The 27,700-nt window shown below is 33.7% G+C and overlaps 2 protein-coding genes across 2 annotated transcripts in view; both read right to left on the reverse strand.

The window, feature by feature from the left end:
* Nucleotides 1-3,006, reverse strand: part of LOC124362880 (EF-hand calcium-binding domain-containing protein 1-like) — a 28,596-nt gene extending 25,590 nt beyond the window's left edge. Inside the window, exon 1 of the mRNA XM_046817749.1 lies at nucleotides 2,726-3,006. Within this exon, the coding sequence (XP_046673705.1) occupies nucleotides 2,726-3,006 (281 nt within the window). The remainder of the gene's footprint in view (nucleotides 1-2,725) is intronic.
* Nucleotides 3,007-18,667: 15,661 nt separating this feature from the next.
* On the reverse strand, nucleotides 18,668-21,964 carry LOC124363912 (chorion peroxidase-like). The gene is made up of 5 exons (XM_046819182.1): nucleotides 21,850-21,964; nucleotides 21,573-21,666; nucleotides 21,228-21,397; nucleotides 20,371-20,479; nucleotides 18,668-19,399 (listed from the first exon to the last, which is right to left on the reverse strand). Exons 2-5 carry the CDS (start codon nucleotides 21,611-21,613, stop codon nucleotides 19,213-19,215), a joined length of 507 nt encoding a protein of 168 aa, XP_046675138.1. The 5' UTR covers nucleotides 21,614-21,666; nucleotides 21,850-21,964; the 3' UTR covers nucleotides 18,668-19,212.
* Nucleotides 21,965-27,700: the final 5,736 nt, after the last annotated feature.

Below are 27,700 nucleotides of genomic sequence, written 5' to 3' on the forward strand. Positions count from 1 at the left end.
TTCTTTGATTGAAGATTGTGTCTGATGGTGAAGGGTTGTGAAGTAAATATGATTTTCCGGAAGTTTGCCATCGTTCGGTAATACAAGAAACTAGGTGTTGTTCTAGGTAGTTGGTCGACAGCTGCAGATCTATCTATGGCCTGTCTTCTGTATTTTAGTTTTAATAATTCATTTTGTGTTTAGTATTTATTAAGTGCATGTTTTAGTTTTAAAGTTAGTGGAGGATTCCTGCCTGATTGGTGGTTGTGATTTCTGACTGACGCGTGTCACAACGCTCCAGTATGATTATCTTAACCTAGACTGTAATTATATGTTCGGTTAGTTATATAACTGGAGAAGAGATCAGATTGCAGATCTCGAAACGTAGTGTTACTGATTTTTTTTGTATCACTGAACGATGGAATGTATTTCCTTAGATCCCTAATACTGTTCATTTATTTTTCTTGTTCAAGTGAAACCTCAACCATTTTATGGATTTTAAAAGTAGCGTTTATGGATTACTTTTAGCACGATTACTTAGGAGTAAGTAAGGGTACTCCCGGACACTACATTATAATATTGATTTTTGATAGTTTTATAAACGACGTGCCATGCCTATAACTTCTAAGTATCAAGTTTTCTTTTCTTTTTTTACGGGTCAGTATGCTTTTTTTTCTTTATTATTAAAGAAGTATTACATTTGCTGATTGTTTATTATCTGATCATCATATTTAAATGAAATATCGATTTATGAAACAATCACTTTTATCCTACAAATTTAAAAAGTTTGATCTATTATTTATCCTCAGGCGCCCACAGCATTTCAGAACATTTGTTTTGTACTACATATTCTAATAAATATGTATATATTATTTCTGAACATTCCTTACTACCACGATAAGATAAACAGCGAACTCCCACTCACATTTGAAATCTAATTAAAACTTTATTTGTTATTAAAATATTTTACCAAAAAAAGGTGTAGTAAATAATAGGAGCTATATAATTATAGAAAAGAAATTATATTATGTATAACTTACGAATTTATTTTTTAAAATTGAAATCATATACTGCACTGTTTTTAATATTTTATAATAACAAAAATGAGTGCTCATGGTTTTTTTCTTTTCAACAAATAAGTTTTGTTGGTTGATACGTAATACTGTGGTTTTAGTATACTTTACGATCGGATGCACTACTTTGAAAAACCTCTCTGCTCGCAAAAACATTATTAACTGAAACATGGCTTCTGCATGAAAACTAAAATTCTTTAGGTGTACATTTTATTTTATTTTAATCACACATATTTAAAGGTTTTTTTCTTTGGGAACTTACCTGAAAAAGTTAAACTGATAAACAATTGGTCTTTATTACAATGCATCATGCACGTCTGAAGGGTGTATGGTGTTTTCTCTTGACAGCGGATTCAAGCAAAATTGTAACCATAGCATTCCATATTGCCCGAATCTGCTGTATGATATATAGCATCAGAGGTCGTCTATGGAAGGAGTATGTTATGTCGCTTGGCAGCAGAATCCTTTAAAGGTATTACATTAAAGGTCCTTACTATCTATATTTCCGGATCATTTCGTAATACCCATATCTAATCGAATGTTCACATTACGAATTCAAGCCGTAAAAAGTGCACTGTATCTCTCTCCTCATCAGAACCACAAATAAGGGAAATCTTGGTGTTCATATTGTCCCACTATTCTATATTAACTGTCTACTTTTTGTTATGCAATGACGAATATAATCTAATTTAGTACTGATATTATCATTTTATTATCAGAAATTATTCTGGATCGCGAAACTGTACATTTTATTTAATTGTGGAAAAACAGCGGCTTTCATATATTACATCACTTATATGCTCTCTAAGTATTTATTCACTTGGTTATTAGTGTAAAGCTCATAACCTTTTACAAAAGAAATCAGTAAAAAAACATTAGGATTAGCCCCGCCCTCCAAAAATCATTCAACCTGCATTGTGGAGGCCCAATGTATACAAAATCATCAAATGCGATAGAAAACTGTCTAGTCTTAGATTGTTTATAGATTACTAATTACATTTTACTATTAATGATCAAGGAGTGTCATCGTACCATTGAGGTTTAGTTGTATACTTCTCGATAAGACTCATCAACTTAGATATATTTTCTTACCGTTTATTTACTAATCTCGTGACGCAATAACAAATTAATTAACTAACGTTATAAAAATTCATTTGATTAAATAATTTAAATAAAGTCTAACTTTATTTCAATAATAAGATGGATAATCTGGTTGTAGTTATTTTATACGTACATTTAATAAACGTGGCACATTTTATGAAGTATAAATTAGAAATATCTTTAATTAATAAAATCGGCGGGTCGAAGTCTTTCCTATTTTCAGTCGTTATAAACTATCTCGGGCACTTAATTGGAAAGGAAGCAGACAATGCCAAAAGTGAATAAATAAAAATGTGGTATTAGACAAGTATTGGAAATTGTTATGTCAAAAACGCTCTTATCATTTCTACCTAAACAAGCTTTAAATTTTTATCTAATAAAATATTGAATTTTTATTGCTTCTAAAAGAAACTCACAAATATCTTACAGTTTCTGTTTCATATATCTACACGATGAATATAATACAAAGCGGTGCCATTTGCTTAAATATTTCCGATAAAAATTTGTGTCAGGTAGTTTTATATTAAAACAAAAAATAACTCTATTTCCCTAAGAACCAAAATGTTAATCACCTGGAGAAGTGAGTCTGTTTCTTCAGAGAGTCGATAATTTTAGCGCTAGACTTGGTATTGTTGAGGATGGCTTGTTGTGCCGGCGACTTCTCATCGCCCATTTTCTTGTTGGCGGCGGGCGCGGGGGCGGGCGCGTGTGCGGCGCTGGCACGCTTGGACGGCGACTGCTGCTTGCGAGGCGGTGAGGGCGGCGGCGGCTGTGGGGCGGCGCTGCGGGAGGCTCGGCGCCCACTGGACAGGAACAGCGAGACACTCTTGAGCAGCGCGCCGCCACCCCTCATCGCGTCGATTGGTAAAGCCACCGCTGTCTGTAGACACTAGCTCGGCGAGCTGCACTCGGTGCAAGACCTCGACTACAACAGGATAGGTACGTTACATTTCGGCAACATATAACGTATTATCATTCCTTCAAAGTTTTCCTCTTGAGTAACTGATTTTCGATTAAAAATTCCAAACTGTTTGAAAACAATAAATAAAGTACTTAATATATGAAGTAATATAAAAAGTTATTTTTAAAGTATAAAAACGTTGTGTGAATGTGTTGGCTAACTACTAGTACAATCTTAAACATTAGAACTAAATTAAAAGAGTGTAAATAGAAGCAACATAGTAAAACACTTATGAAACTATTAAATCGACATTTACCAATTTGCAATAAAACTGTAAGAATATATTAGTATTTAGGAAGTAAACTGGTTTACTTGCTGATTTTTTGTTAGTGCTTTAGGTAAAACTTTTAGGTGCTTTAGGTTAAAATGTCACATTATTTTTACTTTCCAGACATTTGAATTATTAATGGTACTTGATACTAAACTAAAATGTATACACCAGCGGGTTTGCACTCAAATTGAGGTAAATGTATTTGTTCTTTAAAAATTGTACCGTTAGTTAGTTCCATTTTATATAAAGCAACATTTCACAACCTATTTAGCCAGTACAACTTAATATTATTTTTTATCCAATGTTCCGGAACTAAATTATCGATGGACTAACTACCTAATTGGCACGCGTATGAATATTTTATTGTAACCCTTCGTAGCAGCCCAACTACGTGACCGATTTCACCTCGCGCGCTATGTCCGTAAGTAAAATTTATATTTTCGTATTATTAAACTAGCCCTTTGATGCCAAACATATAAAAATGAATGTAACGTAAAGTAAAGTTGTAATAGTAAAGTAACTTACCCTTGAAGATCTTTTACTTGCTTGATTGAAATGGATACAAGTTGTGGCGTCGTCCTTCTGACAAGCACGTTGTCGTGATAAGTTTTTTGCCTCATTAAATGGCTAATACCGTCGCGAATTTGTTTTAGGCGAGCTCACGTATTATTTGAGTAGATGGCTACCACTTTCATAACTTCTACTCCTCTTCTAGTAATTACCGACTAGAAATAACCCTTCTTAGACTACAGCTTCAATGTCTCGTGCCAAGACGCCGACGCCCGGGTTGTGAGTCTACATATTGCGAAGGGAAGTAAAATCTTAAAGTTTTATAAAGTAAAATATCGTAGCCATAATTCCATAGAACATTGGATATTTTAGGCCCACCTATCAGATATACATTTTTAGTTCTTGTACTCTAATTGACAGCAACGTGGCAAGACATACATTTTATTTACCAACTAAAAGTGGTGCTTGTAAGTCTCATTAATTAAATTGAACTTATAAGTAAACTTTGCAATTCGAGTATTTATTACTACGACCTCAGAAGTCACCACCCCCATGTGTTATCGTCATTCGGTACAAAATAAAATAGCATTTTTCCCCAAAACGTATTGTTCAATAACAAAAGTTCAAGGTAAAACTATAATTACCAACATTTCCAAACATAAAACAAAGTTTTAACCTCCAATTATTTAAGAAAACACTCTAAATAATGGTTAAAAATACTTCTACAAATACAATATTTTATCACTACATGTTAAAGTTTAAAAATAACATAACTTAATAGTATTTTGAAACAATTTATCAATATTCACAAAACTATTGAACCAACATTACCCAATTTACCCACAAATTGTAAAAAGTGTGTTGTACTGTAAAAAGTAAAACAACACCTTTCCCAAAACGTATGGTTTTTTATTAAGATGCAAGACACAGACACTCACAGAGGTCGAAAATGTAAAGTTTTAATCTATTAAAACCTTAAACCAAAAGTTCATAATTACTTGACCTTTATGCGAAATGGAATTAATTCCTGTCAGTTTTTCTGGATCATGGGGTAAAACAGAGTATCACATGGCGCCTTTGTAGTAATAATTATCCATATGTCCGATGCCCTATTTTCACTAGTTATGAAAATTGAAAAGTATCAGATGCCTAAACACAGGCTTTTCGATCACAAAATGTGTTGCTATATAGTACCTATCTCGAAACGGCAGGACCGATTCAGCAAATTCTCTTTGTAAAATATTCGTTGAAGTCCTAGGAAGGTTTAACGAATGAAAGAAGGTGAAGAGAAAGATTGGAAATTTTACTTGGAATATTTGGAAATTTAGAAAAATTGTCTGACGCTAAACAGCTGTTGACACTTTCAGCTGAAGTTCGACAAATAAGCTGAAACATCTGTTTAGATTTAAACTTTTACTCTAGGTTGCACCCTTGATAAATTTAAAACACCTCATGCAAATTGTATTTAAATACTATTATAAAAACCACCTCAATGAAAAACGTTGTGAATGTTTCACATACTGTACTCCAAACTTACGCAATCCTTATAAACGATTATTTAGAATAGTTGCGTGAATTGCTAGACCATAATATGCTTTCAGTCCTCCGTATGTACTATGTATATGTCTTCATCGGGACAACAAGGTTAAATCAACTATGGAATTGGAAATACCATAGATCGAAAGTAGATTACAAGAGCCGGAAGTAGTTGGAAGTATATTTCTAAGAGCTACATACGTATATACTTTTTTGATCGGGGCAATAAGACAAATTCTACTATGGCACTGGAAATAGACTGAAAGTAAATGACAAGGGTTGAAGTGAACGCTTTTTGACCGAAATAGGTTTCCAAGACCTATGCATTTGTATTTTTCATTGGGATTGTCGCAAGCAGACTTCCCTGTGACGGTGGAAATAAAATTAATTCTAATCAGAAATGCTTTTATACGTGCAAAATATGATATGAGTCAGGTTGAATGTATTATATGGACTTCGATTTTAAAATTTTTTTGTAAAGCCACGGATAACAGCTAATTTATGATTCAATGAGTTAAAAATGATTATTTCCGTACTAAAAGCCCTAAAGTGTGTTAATAAAATATAGTATGGCAAAATATTCCCATTATATGAAGCAACTTTTATTGGTTAGAGTTGATAGAATAAGGCGGAATAATTATCTAATATTTGCGTAGATCATACGTTTTCGCGTATCCGGTTGGCGGTTAAAGTCAGGTTGGAGTCGAGATAAGGGAGTGTGTATACATGATGATGATGAGAATGAAAGGTGCGCTGTGGCCAGGAAGTTGGTCTGACATCTCGCGTGATAATACATGCACACACGCACAAGGGTGGGTTTTGATAAACTCGATTCTTTGCTTGTTACGCTGTGGTCTGATATCCCGTATATAACCACCAGGCACATCAACACTATCAACGCTACTACACCTACTATTTGTGACTTTAACGCGAAATGTACACAAAAGTTGCAGTAATGAATTATTTTATCTAGAAAATAAAATTTAGTACTTTATTTTAAAATATTTAAAACCGGTTGTATAATAACAAATTTAAAGACGTGCGAGTTCTGTCACAACGGTCTGGTATGACTTGTTTATTTTAACCTAGTTTGTAATTACCTGAAGAAGAGATCAGATTGCAGATCTCGAAACGTAGTGTTACTGATGTTTTTGTATCACTGAACAATGGCAAATGCCCGGAAAAATCCTGTTTCCTATACAGAATTTAATGTTACTTACTCATTACTACCTACATGTGCATTGGAAAACGAGAAATACATTATGTAAGAGCGAAAGTTACAATAAATAGAGGATTTTCCACTTTGTACCAACTTATAAATAAGCTGTATTACGTAAACAAAGATTCTATCCGTATGCGCCTTCATTTTCTACGAATCTTATGTTTATTCGCCTTATTTCTTTTTAAGAAACATTTAAATTACTTATATAGAATAGCTATGACTAATTCGTCATAATTGTAATTTACTGATCTTAAAGACGTTTACAAAAATGGTTGGTTCTAATAATTAAAATTAAAATATAATAACTTAGAGGAATCACATGGAGGTAGTATAGTACCTTTGATTGTATTAGGTGAGTAACAAATACATACCTACCATCTTCACTAATACAATCAAAGATACTACATACATAACAGCTGAATGGTTTCATGCATAACCTGCTCTCTTACGGCTTAGGTGGAATTTTCTTTACTGATGGAAGAAGATGTAAAAGAAAATAAAAAGTGAAAGTGAGATGGTAAAGTAAAGTAAAGTTAAAGATAAGGGAAGCAGTATGTACAAGAAGGTACGAATGTTGTCGTGTCAGTCGAGGCTCGGCGGGTGGTCAGTACAGCAGTGATATTGCATGGCACACGCTCGTAGTGCTACAACAGATGTATGTAGGACCAGAGCTACATCACGTTTTATATTAAATCAAACTAAACAGACCCAGATGATTTATCGAGCTTCATAAATTTCGTCGTCGTCAGCCGGCACGATAGCTGCGCTCTTAAAAGCCTCTCCCTGGTTGGCTGAAAGAGATGAGCATCATTCTACGTAAAATAACGGATGCGGTAACATAGTTAAATGAATTTGTCCCTGTATGCTATTACAATTGAGAAATATTTTGAACATTGAAGTCATGATAGCTTAACAAAAGTACAGACTTTACTATATGTACTCTCTTCAACTCCCTAGAATTTGTTTTCTTCTTATTGAAAAAACACACACTCACTTAATACGTACTTACCTTCGAAACCAAATCAAAATTTTATAGATAGTGACTATGTATCAAAATATGTCAAAATGCAAATGCAATACATTGATACAATTAATTTTATCCAAGTACACAAGAAAATGTAACGCTAATGCACTTTAAGAATGCCCAATTTTCATATGAACCCTACTATTCAAAACATTAAATTCACCTAATGTGTTAGCAACTTGATGAAAATGCCATTTATAATTAACTTTACAGCATACGCTGTTTGCTTACAAATTTGTTTTTTCTATACTTTTCTCGTTGTGAATATGGTTAACAATTGGTCCGATTTAAATGGTATTTTAATTGTTCCTTTGCTGCCCTTTAACCTTTAAACCAAAATTAAATGGCTTCTTCCTTGGCCAAAGCGCCTGCCACGATTGTAATAAGCTTCATGTATCTAGAACCTTTCTATGAGGAGGATCGCAAAAACGGACGTACTCGACAGACACGATTTTAAGAAGGACCTAACGGATCCTTAATTATGGTATTATTCAACATTAATAAAAAATTGATTTGATTGTTAACATTTGTGGTGACTGTAGTTGGAATTTTATTATATGTAATCCTGTAAATACCAAACAAAATAAGTGGTCACATTGTTATGACTAATTGACAAATTGGAGCCTCAACTCTAACTCGTATCGACCCACAATGTGGTACTTGCATTTTGTTGGACTAATGTCATGTTAACTGAGATTCAACCCTTAACTTTCAGCGCTAATTTGTGTTTGTATAAGCCTAATCGACAGCAATCGAGTACGTCTAAAGAACTTCAAGTCACTTAGCTCTGAAAAGTAACATTTTTACTACCCGAGGATAGTTCTACACAGGAGAGGAGAACCTACACAGGGTAGCAAAAACCGATGTATCACATAAGGGCAACTCAGTGGTTAATGTCCATGATGGGAACATCACTAACCATAAATGTCCAGATGTGTTGTAATGGGTGGGGCTTCCTTATTGTTAAAGGTGTTTGCAAGTCTAAACAGGAGTGAGTACCACCCCTAGTCCTTCTTTGAGCCTGAACCACAACTGGATTTCCTTCTTCCAAGGTGTCATGACTGAGATACTGCCCACCCCAAGATGTACGTGACATAGGCAGAAGGCCACCCCTGCTCCTTCCAATCATCTTAGACATTCATTCAACCGGAAGCATTGTAAGAGTCCTTTTAGGTCTAAATACAATCAGAGTTCCTTAGCTTCTTGTACTAAGTTAACAAAGAAAAAGAAGAAAACCCTACATTTTTCAGTGTTAAACAGTAATTTAAATCTTGATAATTAGTCTGTGTTGTTGTGTTTGCTGAGGCAGGTTAAGACATCCACAGTGATCACCATATTCCACTTCATATGGTAGATTAAGAAACCCTTATTGAAGATTCCCCTAAGTCCAGATGCAAACTGATTAAGGAAACTATGAGATAACCAAATTCTGCACTATGAAATTGCACAACAAATAGACAACGTTATTTGATTCGGTAGAGACGGTCAGCCTCAACGACAGATTATCTTTGTACTTAGTCTCTTTCGCAGTGACCGATTCAATCAACACAGGCTTACCATCTGAGTGTTGCTGACTGTGTCAGTTTGCAAGTTTTCGGCGTCGTTTACCAAAGCAGTTTGAAAGTATGAAAGCATTGGAAGCAAATATATGTCTGATTGCTGAATAAGCTTATCTTATTATTATTTCTATTAGTACTATAATGTATATTATCACAATCTGGGGTCCCCCAATGATGTTACTTTGTCGCAAATCTTGTAAAATTCGGCGTTGTAAAATATTTTGTAATGCGTGATATTTTTATCAGTAAAATACCGTCCTCCACGGAATGCCATTGAACCAGACGTACCATCCTATGATCTTCAGGAAAGAATTGGTTGGAAAACTTGATCTAAATGGCGAGATCTTACAAAACTTTTTTCCCTGAAGTGATAAATCGGTTGAGCGGCGAATCTCTATTTGTGCATCCTCATCCTACGTTGTTGTACCATCCTACGGACGCTTCGTATTCCGAATGAGGCAATAGGCACCATGGACACTCATTTTTTCGAGCACAGTCACTTACTTGGTGGAGGATTTGTTACTTCTATCTACAATGGTAAGATATCTAAAAGCATCCCTAAGATAATCAACGATCTTTGCAGTCCTTCTATCTCTCTACTATAGATCCGGAAGTGGTTTTAAATTTGGGTGATTTGCGCAAGGAAACTTTTGAAGATCTTAGATGTTAGATTACTGTCCTATCATTTTCAGGGTGATTCTGTAACATAAATCGAATTTGATACAGGACAGGAGCGTTCATTTCGAGATAGAGGTATAGGCAATTTTCGAAATCAACAACATAGATTTAAACTAACAAGACTTGAGTTGAAGAAATTTAAATAATTAAAACTCTTTTAAAAATTACCTTTTGTTGAGAAGGCGTTGACTTTGTTAAGGACACCATGATGAATCCTAAGTGTGATTGAAGGAGCTGGATTATCCTATGTATAAATATGTATATTATTACTGTGTATAAACGTTAGAGTGAGACCATAGCATCTACTTGTATAAATTTATGATTGTAATATAATATATGTTGTTAAAAATTAAGTGAAGGCATTATTATCAACTTACTCTTGAAAAAATAACTTAAAGGTAATTCCTTTATTGTTAGTAACAGTTGATTCCGCAACGTGCCAAAATATATTAGCCTACAATAACTTTTGAAAATTATATTGGTGTGTAGTAGCCTATTAGCAAATTTTTCATTTACATGATGTAAATAATAGTCAATAATTAATTTTTAATCTTATTTTTATGAGACATATGCATTGTTTACCCTTAATTTTATGGTGTATTTTTAATGTTGGATTTGAAATTAGTCGGGTTTAATCAATAATGATGTACTATTTTGGTCTTTGATTTTTATATGTGTAATTCATGAGCCTATCGCACTCAAATCAGATAGGCAATAATACAAAAATAATTGTTTTAAACGCCTTTCAAACGAAAATTTAAAATTATATTTAAAAACCGTTAACTTGAAATTCAAATTTTTTAAATGTTAACGCAGTATGGATGGTAATTATATACACATTTTTTAAAGTAGCTCTGAATACTTTTTTTGTAGCACCAATAAAGTTTGATTAGCATTGATTATGGCATTTAACCAGATGAATACTATTATTATTTAGATAGAAACCTTTATACTAGCAGTTTAAAAATAACCGGGAATAAGTCTTGGTATTCGTTCTCTCGACTTGTTTCGCCATATCGATTTATTTACAGGAATCTCATACATGAGGCAGAAGTTTTTTTCAGATGTATCTAGAAATTTTATACTACGTTGGTTTTTCCTGATGAGAATAATCGTATTTATTCTTTAGTTTTAAGTTTAATTTTTCAAAACTAAATCCTATCCATGCTGTAAAATATTTTCGGAAACCATATCAAATCAATGTTAATTTTTGTATGGTTTTTATTAACCCTAAATTTTTTAAATAATGGGAATCTTTGTTATGAATAAATTAGGAGTCTTTCCTAACAAGGGTAAATCAATGATGAAAGCAAAGCTGTTTGTACATTGTACAAATGTATTGTTCCACACAGCTATTTATGGGTGAAATAGGCAATGAAACCCATATCTACTAGTACAGCGTTGCAATCAATAGATGATAACATACCTACTTGCGCAAACTTGTGCGTAGTAGAAACACGCAGGTGATTAGTGGACCTAGAAGCAGAAGAGAGACAGGACGTGGAGTTCCCGTGGCGACCCAGTATCGAGCTAACAACTCCGGCCTCACAGCACACAGCGACACCAACGACCACATACACCAACACAACATCTCTTCTGTGTTCTCAGTGTGTCGTCCAGCAACTTAATACAATGGCAAATCCGTCAAAAACAAATAACTGAACCAGATTTATTTTCCTTTTTCTATTATTAAAATAGCAAACCTTCAAATAACTGGAAGGACAAAATATTTTTTTATTAGCATGTTACATCGCACTTTATTAAGTTTGTGGTCTCCAGTATTTGTTTCTTTACTTTTACTACAAACACTGGTCATCTTCAGCTCTGAACTCGTACAAAAATAAGTCAACGCTCAAGACGCTTAAGACCTATGCCTTCTTAATAGCAAACATATAAACAAGAAGTCCACAACTAAATATATATTTTGTGAACGGACTGGATCTAAAAAGTTTTGAGATGTCACTCATGATAGACTCAGGCATAATGAAAACTTTTCTATGCTAGTATAGATATTTCGACCAGTGAGCATTAAGGGAATTAAACATATTTTAGGCAACCTATAAAGGGTTTAACAAAGTTTTGTGAAATTTCAGGAACATTCCAAAAACATTCAAAGGAATTTCAGGAACACTCAATAAGTTAAAATCCTCCCTTCTTATTACATAATTGTTTTATAAGGTTTAGCATGAATGGGCAGTAGCCGTGTAAGTATCTCATTTGCCAGGATTAAAATATACATGATTAAAATATGTATATAAGAGGGGCCAAGCGGCTCAACTCCTCTTGAAACCTTAAAAGACAAACATTAGTGTTGGACACAGTAGTTTGTTTCAAGCTAGAACACATTTATAAGGTCTTAAAGCTCAACAATTATTCCTTGGGGAAAGATTTCCCCTATTTTAGGAGTGTACGTCCTTCATAGACCATTGAGTGAGTCAGCCCACCTCGAAATAATTTTCTATATACATCACTACTATGAATACGAGTATATTGCTTCACATAACATTACTAACAGTGTACTTTTATACGCAGCAAACAAGATAAAAACACTTGGTTTTAAATTATAATATGTTAATTATCAGATATTTTCTCTCATTTGTATCTGGTTTGTACGTGAAGTAGAATTAAAATGAAGTGCGTAAAGATCCCAATAGTAATCATGACTGTCTATTATAGAGCAAAGTCATAAAACATTATCTTATTGCAGTTGGATAAACGCTTTCTGGCCTTTATCGGCACAAATGTTTGAATTATAGACTCAAAATGAATGCCTCTAGCTAGTTTGGATTCAATTGATCAAATTCCAAGATAGGTAAACCTTAGCATGGTAGGCAGACGCGGGACCCGCACGCTAATGCTTAGTGAGATAGATAATCTCTAGGGTTTAGACTCTACAAACTTGGCTTTCATATTTTGACTCTAAAAAATCTAAATTTTTAATTCGTGACACTATGTTATAATATATATTTTATACTATACTAGCGGTGAGTAAGTTGTTACTCCCCCCTCCTCCCCATGGAATTGAGCCCCGTGATTTATTTCCTCTACCTCCCTCACTGTGAGAGTGGTATCACTGTCAACACTGAATGAATGGGAAATTTTATTGTTTAGAGAGCAGTTTAGAGTTTAGGCTAAATAATTTCGGATAATCTACGAAATAATATAAGTTTGCAGACACTAACTATATTATTAACTAATTAACTGTAATACAATTAGTAAACAGTATCTTTTGAGAAGTAGGTTACAATATTTGACTATATAGTTGCTAAGATCTCAGCGTTAAAAAAATTGGTTATACCTTAAAGTTAATTACGTAACTATTGCTGTTATACAAATAAACATAGGGATTCCCATGTAAAACGCAACAGTTTTTAAAAAACAATGCAGTGAATATTTGAATCAATTTACTAACATTTGTTGATGAAGAGTGCTTTTGCGACCATTTCTCTTCTGATTACCACTGTCGAGCTCGATATCTGGTGGTAATTGACATAGTATTAGTTCGTATATAGGACTTTTGCCTTCCGTACATTAACAGGATCCCTCTGACAGCAATGAACGCAATGCCGCCAAGTACCAGGCGGTGCAATATTGAGTCAGTGCCACTAAACCAAATATCTCCCACGAGTTTAGCATAAACAGGCAGCATCATTCCTCCTCCGACGATTTTGATAGTAAGACGTATTCCTAGGCTCTTCCTGTATAGCATTTGGAAATTCTTCTGGAAAGATTCTTCCGATAACTGGTAAGTTAGAGCATCTATAAAAAAATTATATCAGTTTTATTTTGTAACAGGCAAATCGTACGTGTTTGTTGTAACTGGTTATAAAAATAGTGATTACTTTTGGAATAGAGCTTTTTAACTTTTATTTTGCATTCATGAATAATAATTTTCTGTTGAAATTGTTGTCTATGTGGTCGCACAAGTATTTATTTTGAATTAGTAAATAATCTCCGACAATTAATCAGTTGATGGGTTAAGACCTTCACTGTTTATTGTTACTAAGTAAGTCAACGGAGACAAGTCTTTATAATTTGGCTGTATTTAGTATAATATTGTTTGAACACTACTTAAACCAAATGAAAATTGTGTAATAAACAAAATAAATAATTATGTTTTCATAGATACGGGCTTTCAATTTAATGAATAAGAACTTAATTTATTGAAGGTTATAGTCTCAGTTATATTTATTTAAAATGAGTGACTAATAAACCAGTAAACGTAGTTTTTACCTGTCTTTACGATTAAAAATTAAAAATTAATTTTTACGTATTATGATTGATAAAACTTTATAAGCATACCAACAATTGCTCATGTATTTTTGCATGCATCTCAATAAAATGTTTGACTAAGGGATAGCATTTCCTTCTACTGTACATATGAGTATATCGGAGATATTAGTATATTACTTTACCTAAACTGTTTTAGCTCGGTTTTTTATGAACTTAATCGAGTAAATCTAACTAAACTTTTGTTATAAAAAGACACAAATATAACTAGACAATGTGTTGTTTTGTGACAAATAGAATATTTTAAAAGTTGATTCTTTAAGAGTTTGAATATTCTAGCAACAAGAAAAGTTGAAAAATATTAGATTGCGTTAAACATGATTTGATAAGACTTTATCATTTTGGGAAACATTTTAAACGAGTTTTCATTTTGTCTTTCAGTTTTGGATAAATATAATTTTTGCGAGAGACACAATTCTCTGTTCATGAAGTAATTTCAAATGACCATGACAAACATAAAAAAAGTGTAACATAAATATAACATGTAAACGATTAAAAATGTCCAAAATCCTATTACACTTTAAAACCTTCCCCCCCCCCCACCCCCCCCCCCCCCCACCCCCCCCCCCCCCCACCCCCCCCCCCCCCCACCCCCCCCCCCCCCCACCCCCCCCCCCCCCCACCCCCCCATTTTTTATTCACTTTAAGATAGTTACCAAGATGGGGGAAGTTATATCTGGCTGGAGCTGCAGCACACACTGAATCGGGTCAAGGTCAGTAGCACGCTCATAAATAATCTGTCTACTGTGGGCTTGTTAGTACTTACTCTTACCTTACGTATCTTGTAAATATTGTTTAGCCCTCTCAAGGATTCATGATCAGATCCTCCAGAGTTATGATATGTACTGATTGGTACTATCAACATGATGGACAACACGGAGGCATTACTGTCAGTTCGACTGATATTCAATTTTTTAAATTGTTCGGGACTTTCTGAAGATTATAACAGCCACAGCTTCAAACCAGAAAAGTACCGCTATTAATTTGGCGAATACAATAATGCCTGATTAAAAACAAGGTTTTGACAGTCATTTATAAATATTAATTGAAGGAGCTTACATTTTTGATCACTGAAGCATCTCCCTCGTTGATTTCATTACACTTGTAGCACTCCTGAGCCTCTCGGTTGTGATCCAAGAAGAACAAAATTTTGCTTGAGGACGGTATCCATAAAGAATCATACAAAGTAAAAGGTAAAGATTTTTCTATGTGACATATTATTTTGTGGTTTATCCATTTTCGAATCTGTTTCGAGATTAGAATAAACCTATAAAATATGACATAAAACAAACTAAAGGATCCGAAAAATAAACAAATGCCTTGAACAAATTATTATCCACCAAAGGTAAAGCCTACTACTCTACGAATTAAACATATATGCCAAAAATTATATTATATATATAATAGTGTCAAACAAAGGGCAATAGCTTACTATAAAACTATAAACTAGGGCCTATTCCAAAGATAGATTTGAACTTTACACCATCTCACTTAGATCAAAGTTCCAACGCAACATCTGAATATAACATTTTTAAAATTTATATTTAGACCCGTAAACTTAGTTTTGAAAAAAAGACTTTAGTTCCACAAAACATTTATAAACAGTTACCACACAAAAATTCTGTAATATTTTAGTTCAACAGCCACACTTGAAAAAATATTACAATAGTCCCACTCTTCTAAAACCAAAATAAACAACGATCAAAAAAAAAAAAAACGCAATCGTAACCATGGCAACAAAGCTCTCAAAGGCCTAAGTTGGCTACACAGCCTGTTTAATCAAGAAATCTAACACATGATAATTAAAACATGTTACTATAAACCATACTGTAATTATGTAAATAAATAGGCATATAACTTAAGTTGAAACGTCATACTGTTACGAGATAAAACATTCTGTTTTATCTGTCAGATAACTAGCAATTTCTGTGGCGGAGGATAAGGACGTGATTTGGAGGAAGGAGGATTTGGTTTTAAGGGTGTCCGATGCAATACCACATTTTTAACAGTTATTAGATAAAAAATTGCATTAGTTAATATAAAAACAATAGATTAGCACAGAAAGAACAATAATGCCATTATCTTTTAACGGAATAGATTCGGCGCGGTATCTACTGTAACAAACCTTAATAATGCTAACATGTTTCTTCTTTCCGCATTTTAGTTAACTAGGTTAATACGTGATTTTGGGACCGTTTCTAAAGACTCCAATAATGTCATTTTATCTGGGTAACATACTTAATACCTGTGATTTAGCTGATATACAAAGGAAATATTGCCTCAAATTAGTTCAGAATATTATAATCAATTAGCTGAACGCTTTGAAAATAAGTATACATTTGTAGACTACCAATAAAATGTTTCATCATTTGTCTAGAGTTAACATCCTGGAGCTCCTTTCTCTCAACTTCGTTTTGAATATAGTAGCTTCTCCAATGTCTATTGGCTAGTGGTACAATTGGATTTTTAGTATTCAAAAAGTTTGTCTGATCAACCAAACGACTCGACGACTGTCAAACAGGAGCTTCTTTTGCAGGTTTGTCTACAGAACCGTGCAAATAAAAATAAAAAAATGTGTCATTCAGTGACAGACAATTGACTTGTAATTTATAGAAGGTATCCCGTATGTTTTAAGGACACTATCCTAGTAATACGCACACATGTATAAGAATGTATAAGTGTTTATTATGTAAAGCTGTTTATTGTATATTATCGCACTGCTATCCAACAGTCATGTTCCAAATTTCACGACTCTTGGCATTTGCAAAGTTTATTTTAAAATCAATAAATTATTTGTACTTAACAGACAAGAAACGTTAATAGTCAATATGAAACGATACTTTTTCGCAACATATTGCAATATTGTTTTTTTTTTTGTTTACTACTTACCTTACCTACTATTAAAAATTACATTGTAGATTAAGCTTAAAATCATGTTCCAGTTGTGTATAAAACTAATTGAGCAAAAAAATTGAAAGTCTATGAGCCCAGAGCCAATTTTCACTGTATAAGCACAGACCCTGGTTTTTCTTAAAATCGATAGAGTAATCTTTCCTAAGGAATGAATCGTCTTGTGCGTGAACTTTCCACGCTTATTTTTGGTGAAGGTCGAAGTGAGAGGGGATTCAAAGGGTTAAAATATGAAATGGTAATTTTTCCTCAGATTATGTTTTTCCTAACTTGATACGCTTAAAATTGACCATCAGACATATATATATATATATATATATATAAATAAAATAGGGATGTCACCATCAAGCAACTGTATAAAGATACTGAAATCTGCCACTTTAAGGGTCTATTTATAGTTAGCAGATCCTGATTTAACATTTATTTACGTATATGCCGCTTGATTTTAAGTTTGTTAAACTAAAAAATACGATCTGGAAAAAAATGTAATTTCATATTTTTAATCCTTTTGATACTAACTCCCCCTACCCATTCGACCCTCACCAAAACTAGAGTGGCTGACGGTCGATTTCTTTCTTAGCGAAAAATTTCTCTATAAATTTCAAAGAAAAACCAGGTTGTGCTTATACAATGCAAATTGACTCTAGGCTTCTGGACTATAACTTTATCACGTGTTGATCAATAATCGCGTAAGTTCAAACAGACAGAAATCAGATTTTGTTCGTCAGCATCTGGCGAGAGAGGCTTCCCTAAAACGCTCAGCCAATAATATGTTTTTGTACCAACTGAAATTTCCATAATTAGTGTCAGTTTGTTTACTTGTTATTGAGATATTAGGCTAAAGATGTTTGGAAATTAGACGTCTTATTAAAGTGTTTAGTTAGGCGAGATATTTCTTTCATAATAACTCACTGACAGTTGCTACTAAACAAATTTAGCGGTCTGAAAACATGGTATTTTTAACAGTGAAATGATCGATAACCACATATTAATAAAACAAAGTTGTGAAATAAAAACATATTTACCAACTTTGGAATATATTTCAACATTTAAACTGAAACATCTAAATTTAGCGGACAAATTGAGTGTCAGGTAATTTTACACAATTTTCTAAATTTTAAATGTACGTAATCGATAGTTTAATACATTTAATATTTGTGGTTTTTTAATCTGTATTAATAAGTTATATAAATTGTTTTACTTCACGCTTTGATTAAAAACTATTATTTATAACTTAAAAAAGAAATATATTCTGAGTTATTAATACAAGTTGATGTGTGTTGGGTGAATTTTATAGAAATAATTGTTAAGCATTTAATTTAACAACGGCTCGTACTCAAAAATGTTGGAATCATTAAAACGTTAAAAAAACTGTTTGAATGCATGCATTTATCAAAGACTATAGTTACCTATTTAGTAACTTATTTGAAGAAATATTATAAAAGAACAGTTTTTCTGCAGATGTAAATACAGAAGTAAATCTATATTATGGATACTTTTACATCAATATTCTGATGAAAAAGTGTTGGGAAAACAAATACAAAACAACCATATCCCATTTTATTAAAAAATACATTTGTATTTACATCGTTAAATATACAAATTTGCCATCTAAATCTCAAGTAAAACACAGAGTTTGTAATGACGCTTTTCTGTTAGACTGCCTGAGCAGATGAACATTACCAATCGAAACTTATTTATTTACATTCTAAACAATTTGATAAACAATTTTAGTCACTCTTACGTATCAGTGATCAATTTATTAAAAATAACGAATGGTACATAGCAACAGTATAAAGTTTGGTCAATAAATGGCATATGTTGAGTTATGTGTAAGGGTACTTTTAAATTAATCATATAAAAGTATTTTCAACATTGCTTTTAGAGTTAATAAAGAAAAATGTAATTTATACAAAGATAACAAAATAAAAACAATTTTTGTATTTAGTGTAGGGGATAATTACATTTGAGATCTTTAATTTCGGAATAGAACAACTCTGTGTTTTATATCAAGCACAGATTAGCACCATATAAAACAATAATATTCCAGGAATAACTTAACATTAATATCGCCTATAGACCAATAAGAACCGCATGATCAGTAGTAGTACGCAGGAGAGTCACATGTCTGGGTGGTTATTTCTTGCCGAGAAGAGGGTCGAAAGCAGTCCCAGTAACGGGAGTGTTGAAAGGCGCCTTGTCCTGTGGGAGAACCACTGAAGTCTGCCCACTTGGTGAGATCCAGGCTGGGCAACACACCACTGCGACAGGGCACTCGTGGGTTGCTGCAACACGTCACAACACACGTCAAACTAAAGGTGGTTGGCAATCATTGGACACAATCGAGAGGGCACTACAGAATGTGGACGGTAGCAAGGGATCAATGGTACTTATGAAACAACTATGACGAAAATCATTAACAAATTAAATGTATAAATTAAAGAATACTAAGAAGTGAAACTAATAACGTTAATTTGACCAAAGATCTGCTGAGCTAAGAATAATAAAGAAAGATAAACATAATACAATTTCACAGGAGGTGCTAGACAAACTAAAAAACGAAAGCCAACACAAGCCAATGGCACAAGAACGCAAAGGCAAATACATTGTACAGTTTAAACTCAAGTAGTAGTGGTTATCGAGTATTGAGCAGGTTTTAGTAGATTAAAGCCCTAAATCCAAGGAAACCATCACATATTATACTTATTCCCCTTCTGCAGTATCGCCAAACAAAGTAATGTATTGACTATGTTCACAAAAACTGACTTTTATATTTATAATTTGCTTTTAGATGTGGATGGTTTGTGAAGGCAGTAGAATTGTTTTGATATTTATTTCGTGTTAGTATTATCTGCTATTTAAAGCTGGAACACAAAATTATCACAATTTCAGTGGATTAAGCTATTTTTAATGTAACTTTTGAAAACATCATTAAACAACCCTTTATCTGCCATGTACGCTAATAGCAAAAATAATAGTAAACGTATATAACACGACATCTAGGCTCTAGTCTTATAGATGTTAGTAATGAAGTAGTTAAAACTTCCAATACTTTATTCCGATATCTCAAATCTTTCAACAGTTAAATGATGTAGTTAGATGATTACACAAATTTCTTACATTACTATGTAAAATAACATTTTAACCCCACTCGCTGGTTATACTGTCAGCGACATTTTTCCCTTGCACATCTATATTGTTACACTTGCACTTCCTTTCACAGAATAAGAGTAGGAGTAATACACCAAGTACTTACATTTCATGGTCAGCAAGGACCATGGGATAAACCTGAATTGTGTCAATTAAGTCGGTATTGTCACAAATCACTCTTGCCAACTTCACCTTCCTGATCTCTTGAAGTTGTTCTGAAATAAGAAACAGCTTTTCTGTAGAAACTACTTGTGTTACATTTGTAATGTTTGTATAATTCAATTATAACTAAGAACTTTCGTTATTATTTTTGAGTTCGGTCCACAAAATCCTTAAAATAGCAAACAAAGCTTAACCTAAATTTATTTGGAATAAATCCAGTAGAATGCATTTAAATGTTTCATTCATTTTTCTCCACAAAAATATTGATCAACAAAAAGGACACAAATTATTTTTTGTTGTCAACTTCCCTGTGTTACGACTGTATATTATCAAACATCACTTAGTGATTTATCTTGATTTTCAGGATGATTAATTTCATATTTGTGAAATATGTGAATAATATTTACGTTTTTATTTATTTCAATTTTATTTGACGAAGAATAATTAGGTGGGGTTTATTTCACGAACCAATTGTTTAATATTACGAGTACACAGAGATTTTTAGTAGGAGCACAAATACAGTTCAGATAAGGGGGTAGGACCACTTAGGATAAAATTGAGGTACCCTCAGGATCTTCCTCCATTATGGAAGACTTTTGTTGCCAAAACCATGGGTTAAAGACAGTTATTTGTAGCTATGGATCTTTGATTACTCCTAAATTTTTATAGGATAAATATAGAGTGTGTCAACATTTGTTCACAGACATCTTGTTAAACACATTCTGCTCTTCTCTTCTACTTCAAAATTCTTGGACCTTTCATATTGTATGATCATATATGCATACTCGTGTAGAGACTAACCTGGTGTAAATGATGAAGGCTGGTTAGGAAGCTCATACCAGAAACGATCGCCTCGCCGGGCATAACTGAATTGAGTAGCGATGATGCACCCGAACGTAGGCCCGATCATGCTGCCAGGCAGAGGTCTCTCCGAGACGCCACCAGACCACAAGTCCACATCGGCAGGACTCCTTCATTCAACAATCATCATCAATACTCTAAATCATATATTTGGTCAACGACACAGTCTTGAGAAGATCACACTAGAGCAAAACCCAGTATAAAAACTACCATTCTAGGGTTACCTTCAAAGACATAAAATATTGGATCATAATGAAATGTACTGGTAATGTGGCTAGGACTTACTCATATATTGTAGTATATCGATTGATGGTCGTGTTAGGCATGGCTCCGAACAGCCCTACAAAAGAAATCTGCACCAGGCAGTCCACAGAACTTCCTGTAAAAGCATATTTTTAAGTTAGCAAACTTCGAATAATATTTTGTTAGTATAAAAATAAAATAAATACTTTACAAAATTTGACATATTTATTGTAAAGTTATATATTAAAATGGCAATCTTACGTTTTTATGTAATCTATATTTTCCATCATCTAAAATTTTATTTTGAAATGCTGTTTACCTGTACTCCATGTAGCCCGGTATGCCGAAGTCACGACCTCTCTGCATGTTAAAAGCCACCAAATCTAGACCGTAGTGGTGGCCAGGCTTCTTGAAAAGGTTATTAGTAACCTAAGAAAATCACAAAAATTACTATCACCTAATTTTCACCCTTTACATGAATTTGTAATAAAAGTAGTAATAATACCGTAACCAAGCGAGCTGTTGTATAACTAAAGAATAATAAGTTAACACGTTATTATTTATACTAGAAATTAGTGACACACGTTTTAAGTTAAAGTATTAGTTAAGTTTTTACTTCCTGAATAACCTATTCAGCTATCAATAAAATTTTGCTAAAACCTGTAAACTGTTTTATTAAGGGGAATTTTATACGACAGTGCCATGTAAATCCAGAATATTAAATATATGCTCAGGGGAAACAGTCCAAACTTATGAGTACTTGCAAATGTTTATCCACGAACATGGAATCCGTGACCACTCGGTTAGAAAACTACAGTTTTAAACGTAAATGGCAATTTTGTCTTCTTTGGAAAATTTATCATATACGATGAATGTTTTGAAAAGATATCAGGATTACGGAAATTATCCATTGCTATATCTTATAAAGAATGATGTATGACTTTTTGAAAACTGAAGCACAAAATTAACTTTGACTATGGTTAATTAATTATTGACATGTTCTTTTTTGCTTTCTTACGCTTAATCTTACGTTTTAGGAATTACGCACGAAGAAGATATGCTTTCGTGTAATTACTGTACTAACTTTAACTTAACTAACAGCAACATTAACTAACATTTAACTTTTTATTACATAACTATATAATAGTATATAGCCAAAAAGTATATATTTATGACCACTGCAATTCACTCCGGTATCTGTATGTCTTGTTTCCTCATATACACAGCTCTGAGAAGTCTACTTCTGTCAAAAGACAACTAAGACGGCTTTATAACAGGCTTTAAATTTATATTAAAAGTTAGATAGTAACTTTGTCTTTGATATCTGCATGACAGTACTGACCAAACACTGCATGCTTTATATTTGAGAAAATGTACAGCTAAAAGTATATTTGTACTAAAACTTTTAATATTTTTATCTGGATATTGTCTTACTCTGTGCTCTGTGTAACAGCATTCCCAGAAAAGGTTTAAATAAGGCTACTATCAAGCAATGCTTTCAAGACTACAAATGTAAACAAATAGAAAATAGTGGTTAAAACACCCCCCCCCCCCCCCACCCCCCCCCCCCCCCACCCCCCCCCCCCCCCACCCCCCCCCCCCCCCACCCCCCCCCCCCCCCACCCCCCCCCCCCCCCACCACTAGTAAATTACAGAATTCTCAACGGGCGGTATAGGAAGTAGATTCCGGAGAAAGATCTTAACAATTTATTGTACTCTTTAAAACACTAAACTCATTAAGATCATCAATTGCGAGCTAGGTTTTAAAAAGTTTCTGTCGACCAGGACACCAGTCCTGTGAGACCCGAAGGTCTATTTAAAAAAATAGGCCTAGCTTGATTCAATTATTAATATTTCCCGGTTAGTATCCAAAAGTGTAGAGGAGGTATTTTGATGGATGGAGTCCTACACTACTGGCTGGCTACCAGTGTGCATATCTCATTCCCCCCCCCCCCCCAAATGTAAGTCTAGTGAAATAGTCGAGTGATTATCTAACGTACTTCAGTGTGAAAATATCACAATCAACTTTACCAACGATACATATTAACAGGATATTTGAGTTGTGAGCGAAACCTTACAACTGGAAGTTGGTTAGAATTGCATTCATTAAAACAAAGACGTAAATGTAAAATGTGTGTGTAGTGTAATGACAAACATGAATAGTTAGAAGTTGTCTTTAGTGAAGTGGATATTTTATTTGTTGTTGTGTTCATATGGATAACGTGTAGGCTCTGAAATGACGACAATATTCACATTATTGTCCTTAACGAAATAAAATAGACGGACTCTTTTTGGACTAAATTAACTATAAGACCCAAAACAGTATTACACAATATTACAAACACTTATAATGGGGCACTACTACAAAATAAACCCAAAACTGTTGCTGATAATACGTCCATGTCGTGATGAAATATATACAGACAACATTTACAGTTTGACCATTTTGGAAATTTAAAATAATTTCAACCTCTTGAAATGGAAAAACCCCGTGGTAAGATATAATTTGTTAATAGATTAATTTACCTTTGAACAATACTTACGACAATCCCATCCGAACAAGTAAAATTTCTGTTCCTTAGCATACGCATAATAAGTGGTTTTAAATGACAGTTTTGAACAAACTAAGTTTCAGCAACACGACATAATTTTATGCTGGATCACGAGAGTGTGAAGTGTTACAGGTTTATTAGTAGCCTTGGTTTTTATAATTGTCAAATGAAATTTAAAAACTGACTAAACTTATTGTTTATTTAACAAATTAGACACTTTTGTGTACCAACTGAACCCGGATACTGAAGCTATTATTACATGTTAGACAAAACAGTAGGTAGCGCAAGATTTATCAACAGTTAGTTGTGAACTAAATTACCAAAACAAATGGGAAAATTTCAAACTAACAATGAATACAAACCTATAGTGAAGTGCGCAAGCTGTAATAAATGCAACAGAGTTTTTGCTGGCATCCACAGTAATTGAAAACGAGATTCTTGTATCTGCCATTCAATGTTAAGGTGATGCTGCTTAAGACATTTATAAGTACTGTGACGTCGTACTTAATGATATTCTATTAAGCAATCGGACAGACTACAGCTTTGTTGGAATTATTGTATTATTTATATTTAATCTCAGACGTAATGAGCACGTTAAACAAAATTGTTCAGGAGATACAACTCACAGCATTTAAAATACTACGTACATTCAATTTTCTTTCAACTGAGCATTCAAATGATAAAACCAAATCTTTTTATCTGTTCGATCATTTCAATTTTGTCTCCGATATAAGTAAACAACACACAAGAAGGGGAGCCACTATCTAGAATTGATCGGTCAACACGATTGTTCATCGATAAAAATTTGTAATACGTCGTTTACTGTTTGACTTACTGAGTTTGAGCGTTTTCCTTGATGATATTAGAAATACAGAGGGTCGAGCACGCTTCGACGAAGATCAGGGATGTGCTGCTAGATGGTCTGTGGGAAAGATTGATGATGCTAGTGACTGACATGTGACCAGGCAGTCTATTTACAGCGAGTGTGCTTTTTTGTACCTTTAGTTTTTCTTACATTTGTTTCAAAACATTAACTTAACTTGTTAGTCAGAAACGAGCTGACTAACTGTTAACATAACTGTTCCAATAACTGTCAACATTCTTAGATTTGTACACGGGTTAAGTAACATTCCGAACAACTAAGTTTTCGGAATAAACTGATTTACTCGATTTGATTTTGTAGCTCATGCTAACAAGCTGATATTATAAGCCAATAGTGTTTATGATAATTGTAAATATCGTTAAGGGAATATAGTAGAAAATAGCAACAACTCTCAACCTTTTAAATATAAGTAGAACTTTAGACACCTGTGAAATTCCAGGTTAATACGGAATGCTACTACTATAAAAACATAATATACAATTTTTTATAATTTAAATGTTGTTATGATGGATCCTTTTTATAATCATGTCGTTGTCTGTCCGGCCGATTATAAATTTGGGTAGAATTGCTCTAGAGACTTTAACCATGGCACATAGGTTCCTCTTAGCAAATGGAAGGACTACATTCATTTAGGGTCGAAAAGGTCAAAGGTAGACGGTCTGTCTTCCTATCCATCTGTGCGATAACTCTTTGAAACATTCTCAGTGATCCTTCAATACCCCATTGTACCCGTTTATTACGATATATTTACAATACAAAGAATTTTAATTTTAAGTCAAAATATATAGCAATTTTTCAAATTTGCTGGAACCCAAAATATCTTCGCTGAATAGTATAGAATATTTTCTAACAGATCATCCTTAGAACAGTCCTAACTGACCGGCTAAGTTATTGACATGTTTGTTGCTTCCTTGCTTGCGCAAGCCGTTGTAAACATAACGGAGCGCCTTGAGAAGTAGCCGAGCAAAAAGTGTAATTACTCAAGCGCAAAGTCGTATACTTTCCTGTTTTATAGCGTTCCGATTTTGTAATAAACTCTCCTCTTGTTTAACTTATATCAGTAAAAATTCTGTAACGCCTACTTCCAAGGGAGTAGTACCTTAATAAAACTATTATACAGGATTATTAGAATAAAATATAAATGGCTGGGGATTCCATTTAGAAATATGCACACGCACCTATCATGTTTGGTTTCTCACCTTATCACCCGAAGCGTAGGGTTATCTAAGGCTTAGCTAAGAGTAGGCTAGGGTTAGCTAATCTTGAAAGGCTATTTTATTGCCATACAAATTCCAGATTGATTCACTTCCAGGAGGGTTTATACCTGTCAGTAAAATCTGTACCAGGTGCATAAAAACCCATGTGCCACTTAAATCTGGGCAATCCAATGGATGCCCAGGAGCGGCAAATAAGTATCCGCAAATTTCGATATACGTATAAGGAAAAAGAGTTGGTTGGTAGCTCTGGTTTACTGTGAAGGACTTTTTGGGTGTGGTTGGGGCTATTTCAATATTAAATCTTTTCCAAGCCTAAACACGAGGGAGTATAGTCTTCGCCCGTAATGACACTTTTAATGTAAAATAATACCAACCATGCTGGTTCCACTGAGCATAGTAAGTAGCTTGTAATCCGTAAGATGTACAGTACTTTGTCTCAATAATCTGAGATTACTTAACTGCGACCGCCTGAAAATTAACTTCCAATCTTGTTGAATATGATTATAAATACGTACAACATCTTTAAACAAGAAAACATGTGAGTACGCTAAACGCTTGAGGTGGATATTTTCGAAATATAGGCCTATATGCAATTTTTCTCAAAAACAGGCTGATCATACTACTAGCAGTTAACGCCAAGTTTAAAAATACGTTTAAATGTAGATATTCCAAAAATACCATTCCAACGATCACAAATTTCTGTGATGAATACGTAACTATAATTTTATAAATAACTATGGTACAAGTAAAGAAGATGTCATTGCTGACAGTAATTCATACAATAAAATGAGTTGTTGAGCGTGAAGTATACTTCATGAAGACTTCACTGATACTATTTAGGTCAGTATACAGTTAACCATTTCACAGATTTAATCAGTTGAAACTCTACTAACATTACTCTAGAAACTATCATACTGTAGTGGTGAAGACGACTCAAGTCATTGTTATGTAGTGGTGGGGGAGGGGTTTCACTTAGAAGCATAACATCGCTCTAGAAGGAGGTCTCTGCGGCGCGGCGAAGCTGTTATGCAGCAGGATATTACGCAGCCTACGCATCATGAAGAGACAGGAAGGAAATTTCAGGATTAGAAGTAATTAGTGTTCATGACCACTATAGATAAGCCTTCCGTCGATAATTACTTCATAGATTTAGCGTGAATCCTGTAGATCGGATCTAAGTAGCCTATTACATGCATACGCTCTAAGACTACAGGAAAAAATGTTGGTTTCTTAAAAAAATTTACTGCATTTTTACAGTTTTATAAAGAAATATCAAGCTAATCACCTGTGAAACAAATCTTCATTATTTGACTGTCCATGAGAATTAATAGCTCAAAATCTACATTTATAGAGCTATACGCATTAATTAACAGCAAAAAATGTAGCAATTACTTGATTTTTGCGGCCCTTTAATGAAAGTAACAACGAAACAACGGAAAGATAATTTTTACATTTGCTAATCGACCCCAGAGAATTATATCATGGGTTTCCGGTAGAGTCTATGACAAACATTGTGTG

The sequence above is a fragment of the Homalodisca vitripennis genome, chromosome 5, assembly GCF_021130785.1.
Source record: "Homalodisca vitripennis isolate AUS2020 chromosome 5, UT_GWSS_2.1, whole genome shotgun sequence".
Taxonomy (NCBI): domain Eukaryota; kingdom Metazoa; phylum Arthropoda; class Insecta; order Hemiptera; family Cicadellidae; genus Homalodisca; species Homalodisca vitripennis.

What these genes read in the sequence shown, in the direction of transcription:
- LOC124363912 (XM_046819182.1), bottom strand. Translation starts at nt 21,613, where the DNA reads ATGCCTAACACGACCATCAATCGATATACTACAATATATGA. An exon ending in GCCTTCATCATTTACACCAG is followed by an intron (nt 20,480 to 21,227) that starts GTTAGTCTCTAC and finishes TTCTTATTTCAG; the next exon opens with AACAACTTCAAGAGATCAGG. An exon ending in GTCCTTGCTGACCATGAAAT is followed by an intron (nt 19,400 to 20,370) that starts GTAAGTACTTGG and finishes GACGTGTTGCAG; the next exon opens with CAACCCACGAGTGCCCTGTC.